The sequence below is a fragment of the Bombina bombina genome, chromosome 4, assembly GCF_027579735.1.
Source record: "Bombina bombina isolate aBomBom1 chromosome 4, aBomBom1.pri, whole genome shotgun sequence".
Classification (NCBI taxonomy): Eukaryota; Metazoa; Chordata; class Amphibia; order Anura; family Bombinatoridae; genus Bombina; species Bombina bombina.
In genome coordinates this window covers 403598433-403604217 of record NC_069502.1, presented here as the reverse complement: position 1 = coordinate 403604217, position 5785 = coordinate 403598433, and the positions used below count along the sequence as shown (strand labels likewise).

Here is a 5785-nt window from a genome sequence, read left to right as displayed (position 1 = left end):
TTTAATGTTAGCTACTTTTAGATTAATATTGGTTGAAATTTTAGCCAGTTGGTCAGTAAAATAAGAGTGGTGGACTCACAAAAATAGGCCCTGGGGAGAACACTGCAGATAGATTAGATAGACATATGGTAACTTTAAAGAGCAAAGCTTTCTAAAATAAATGTATTTTGCATATTATAAACTCAGCTGTAGTTTGCTTGCTTTTAACTTTTGCTTAAAGAAAATGTCAAACTATTTTATTTAAGTTGTATTTTGATTTTACAGTGTAAGTGCACCTTTAGCAATTTTTACAGCACATAAGACCCTGAGACATTTCAAAATGGTCATCTATGAATTAACAGGATAAAGTGGAGAAAAAAAAATAAAAGCAGCACAATAATAAAATAATGAATAAAGGAAGCTCTTACCTCCACACAGAATTTAAAATGTATGCCTTGGGAATCATAAAATGAAATTATTTTATTGGGAATGTTTACAGTAATAAGGGACCAGTGGACTTCTAGGTGAATAGGGATTAAGAGTAGGGTCTTCTTAAAAAAATCCACCTGAAGAACACAAGAGAATACATTAAATCTTTACAAACCATGCAGTACAACAGTAAAACATATCTACAACAGCTTCAAATGTTTTTGTTTATATAGTAACTTGATATACAAATACATAGCCACACATTCATTCAAGTAGGTATTTTACCTTTCCAAACCCTAAATATAGATTATGCATGATATGGCCAAAAGTATGTGGACACCTGACCATCACACCTATATGAGCTTGTTGGACATTCCATTTGAAAACTATGGACAATAATATGGAGTTGCTCCTACTCCTTGTGGCTATAACAACCGCAACACTTCCGAAAAGGCTTTCCCAATGAGTCCATGGGAATCTGTACCCATTCAGCCATGATGTTGGACAACAATGTCTAGCTCGCAATTAGCATTTCAATTTATCCTAAAATTGTTTAATAGGTTTGAGGTTGCTGGAACAGGAAAGGGCCATCTCCAAATTGTTGCAACAAAATTGGAAGAACACCATTGACTAAAATGTCTTTGTATCTTGCAGCGTTAAGATAACCCATCACTGAACTAAGGAACCTTGCCCAAATCCTAAAAACAGCCCCAGACAATTATCCCTCCTCAACCAAACTTTACAGTAGGCTCTAGACATGTGCATTTGTGTCATTCTCTGTAAAACAAATGCAGAATATAGTTGCCACCAGCGGCATTCAGCTCTTTTCAGAGACAGATTTCAACTTGTGAAAGTACAACACACAAACAACTGTGTCGAAATCCAAATCTTTGTGTGTTGCATTTTCACAATAAGAGAACTGGCTCTAAAAAGAGCTGAATGCTGCTGGCAGCAGCCACATTCAGAATTAATTTTACAACAAATGACATGAATGCACAGGTCTAGTAGACACTATGCATTCTATTAGGTAGCGTTCTCCTGAAATCCACCACATGCAGATTCTTCCATCAGACTGCCAGATAGTTAAGTTTGATTCATAACTACAGAGAACATGTTTCAATTGCTCCAGTGGCAGCAAGTTTTACACCACTCCAGTCAACACTTTGCATTTATGAGACTTGTCTACAGCTGCTTGGTGGGGAAATAGATGAGTTATTCAATAGATGATTATTACATGCTTTAGCACTCATCGACTCCATTCTCAGCTTTGTCTACCATTTTATGTCTGTGCTGCTGTTGCTCCTAGATGGTTCCACTTCACAATAATAGCACAGTTGACTGGGGCAGCGATTTACACTACTCCAGTAAGTGTATGCTCAAAACTGTGCCTTGATACTGGTATGCTGCAATGTGTGCTGGTATTAGGCTCACTGGGCAATCGCTAGATGCGGGAAAAAGTGCCCCACGTTCATGTGATCAGTGATTACAAGTCACAGTTAAACAATCGCTTTCTTGACCCATTCCCTCCTTGTAAACAAAGGAAATAAATGTCTCTCTCTCTCACACACTCTCTCTCTCTCTCTCATATATATCACACAGAGAAAGTCCATCTGCTACACTCTTAAAGGGAAACTGAACCCAAATTTTTTTTCTTTTGTGATTCAGAGAGCATGCAATTTTAAGCAATTTTCTAACTTACTCCTATTATCGATTTTTCGTCGTTCTCTTGCTATCTTTATTTTAAAAAGAAGGCATCTAAGCTAAGGAGCCAGCCAATGTTTGGTTCAGCACACTGGACAACAACACTTGTTTATTGGTGGGTGAATTTATCCACCAATCATCAAGAGCAACCAAGGTTGTTCACCAAAAATGGGACGGCTTCTAAACTTACATTCTTGCTTTTCAAATAAAGATACCAAGAGAATGAAGAAAATTTGATAATAGGAGTAAATTAAAGGTTGCTTAAAATTGCATGCTCTGATTCACAAAAGAAAAAAAATGTGGGTTCAGTGTCACTTTAAGATTGTGACCCCTTGTCCTAGTATTTCTATTTTTTAGGGAAAATGCTTTCAGTTTACACTTTTTTAAGTCCCTTCATATATTTGAAGGGTTCTATCATGTCACCGCTTTCCCGTCTCTCCTCTAAACTATGCATATTTAGATCAAAGAGTCTATTTGTAGGATTTATTTTTTAGACCATGTAACATTTTAGTAACCCTCCTTTGGACAGTTTCTAGTTCATTTATAGCCTTCTGGAGTTATGGTCCCCAGAACTGTACAGAATATTCCAGATGAGGCCTTACTAGTGATCTGTAAAGTGGGAGAGGTATTAGAAGCAGAAATAGTAAGTTTCATATGTCAATGAAACCAAATATTCGATAGGCCTTACTTACTGCACTGCTGAATTGTCTATCCAATTTGAAATCATCTAAAATAATAAAATTACCCAGTCCCATTCCCCTTTAGTTACAGTCAGTAATGTACTATTGAGACTAAAATTGGCCTTTGGGTTTTTGGATGCTATATGCATACATTTTGCTCTTGTTAATATTACATTTTATATCTCATTTACTTGCCCAGCCCTCCACTTTTTTTAGTATTGATGCTCATTTGATCCTGGAACATCAACTATGTTACAAATTTTTGTATCATCAGCAAACAAAGCACACCTTCCCAGGGAGGCCACTTCCAATATCACTAACATGTTTAAACAAAACAGGCCCATGAACTGACCCCTCATTTGAATGTACCCCATTAATTAAAACCCTCTGCCTTCTACCCTTAAGCCACCACTTAATCTTAGCATCTACTCCAAGGCAATACATTTTGTGAATACGTTTGTTGTGTGGGACAGTGTCAAATGCTTTGCTTAAATCTAGATACACACATCTATGGCTCCTCCCTGGTATATTAATTTAGTTGCATGGTCAAATAAACCAATTAGATTAGTCTGATATGATCTTCCAGTATTGAATCCATGCTGTCCTTTGTCTTCTAAGTTGTTTGCCTGAAGGTAAGACAAGTATTTCCTTTAATTTCCCTGTAATTGAGGTCAAACTGACTGGCCTATAGTTAGCAGAATCTTCCCCACTACCCTTTTTATAAAGAGGGACTACATTAGCAATTTTCCAGTCTTCTGGAACAACTCCTGTTAACAGTGATTGATAAAATCAGAAATAGAGTAGCTATCACAGATCAAAGTTCTCTTAGAACCCTTTGATGATTATATGGACCCACAGAATTATTTACTTCTATTTTTGATAAAGCCCTAGAAACCTCCTCCTCTGTAAAAAGAGAAGTACTACCCACATTATGATTTAAAGCAGGGATGGTGAACCTTGGCCCCCCACGTTTCAGAACTACATTTCCCATGATGCTCAACTGGACTTCAGAGTGCCTAAGAACCATGGGTATATTGTTTTTCTTTTACTTTTACAAACAAGCCTTATACAGTGTTTAGTTGCATCTAAAATAGCATTAGTAAAATGTTCCCACTGCTCTTGAATGTCTTTAATCTGTGCTATCTATTTTATAGCAATCTTTTAGGTATTTGCCCATGTAAGAAAAAACAACCTTTTAAAAATCTAAAACTTTTGTTTTACTATGGTTGCACAATACCTTTGCCTGATTATTAAACAATAAAGACTGATGATCACTAGAGCCCAAGTTCTCACCCACAGACACTTCAGATAAGATAAAACACTAAGTACTAAATCCAAAATAGCTCCTTTACGTGTTGGTTCTTTTACCAGTTGTTCAAGAGATTCATCTTGCAAATATTCCAGTATATACTTACTCCTAGGAGATTTAGCAATGTTTACCCCCTAGTCTACATCAGGCATATTCAAGTCCCCCACTACTATAACTTTTGCCCTTCATTGTAATTGTGGTTAATTTAACCAGTTAATCCTGTAATGGAGGCCTCTATACTATCTCTATTCTAAACATCTGCTTCCCTTCAATTTCTATAGTTGCCCAAACACTTTCTATATTGAAATTGATTTCTACAATTTCAGTTACTTTAATATTTTCTTTCACGTATAGAGCCACCCCCCATCTTTTTCCTACTTAATTCTTTTAAGACAAAATGTAATCAGGTATGACTGTACAGTCATGAGAATCATTGTAAAATATAGAAATGAGAGTTGGCGCTAACTATAAATCCTATGTGTCTAGTAGAAAAAGAACTACTCCTCAGTAGTTTATGTGAAATAAAGAATACCAAAAAAAGAAGAACCACTGGCGCTGTTAAAAACAGCTAGGATTTAAACTACCATATAGGTGTGTGCAAAACAGATTCCTAAAACCTCTCTAGGTAATAAAGTGCGGCTATGTAACCTAGTGATGAAATCAGAAAGGAGTCTCTATAAAGTGTGGTTAATTTCTAAAGATGGAATAAATTAATGATATATATCAAATAAAAGTGAACTGTCGCATAAAACAAAAATATAGTGAGCATGTGCAAGCGATATAGGTATTAACAAGATAAGAGCAAGCTATGGTAAATCTATAACAATTTAATCTAAATATTATTAAAAACAACGTATCCGTTAAAAAAACATTTATTAAAACAATAGGTCAATATGAAAATAAAAATAAGGACGTCTCCCTGGAAATATCTGGCATAAGCGGTCTGAATGACAAATTGTTTGAGGAATAGATGGTAAAAAGATCAATCCTAAATAAGTAAAAGTCAGTTATCGTGAATGGTAAGGTACCTTACTGATATCCGTCAAGATGAAAACAGCCTCCAGGCCGATGTGCTGCTTCTTTGAGCGTCTCTGTGTGCCGGGGTCTTTTGCGGCTTATTACAAACCGCACGCCTCTAATTCTATTGGCAGTCAGGTGGCACACCCCTCTTCCGATACGAAGCGTGTACCATCACAGCCTAAGACGTGTATGGAGGTATAGACAGTTGACAATGGAAATAACTGAATGCTCCTTATAATTAGGCGGCTGATTTTTTCACACCGCATTTACAGCGGATCTTTTAAAGGCTGCAAGTTTATTTGTTCAAGCATTGGAAAGAAAAAATCAGCTCAAAGAAGCTAAGGAGCAGCACATCGGCCTGGAGGCTGTTTTCATCTTGACGGATATCAGTAAGGTACCTTACCATTCACGATAACTGACTTTTACTTATTTAGGATCGATCTTTTTACCATCTATTCCTCAAACAATTTAAGTCATTCAGACCGCTTATGCCAGATATTTCCAGGGAGACGTCCTTATTTTTATTTTCATATTGACCTATTGTTTTAATAAATGTTTTTTTAACGGATACGTTGTTTTTAATAATATTTAGATTAAATTGTTATAGATTTACCATAGCTTGCTCTTATCTTGTTAATACCTATATCACTTGCACATGCTCACTATA

General features: G+C 36.1%; 1 protein-coding gene across 1 annotated transcript in view; it reads right to left on the bottom strand.

The window, feature by feature from the left end:
* Positions 1-258: 258 nt before the first annotated feature.
* Positions 259-5785, bottom strand: part of SENP5 (SUMO specific peptidase 5) — a 38935-nt gene continuing 33408 nt past the window's right edge. Inside the window, exons 7-8 of the mRNA XM_053711858.1 lie at positions 408-545; positions 259-327 (exon numbers count right to left, since the gene is read on the bottom strand). Coding sequence (XP_053567833.1) covers positions 259-327; positions 408-545 — 207 coding nt within the window. The remainder of the gene's footprint in view (positions 328-407; positions 546-5785) is intronic.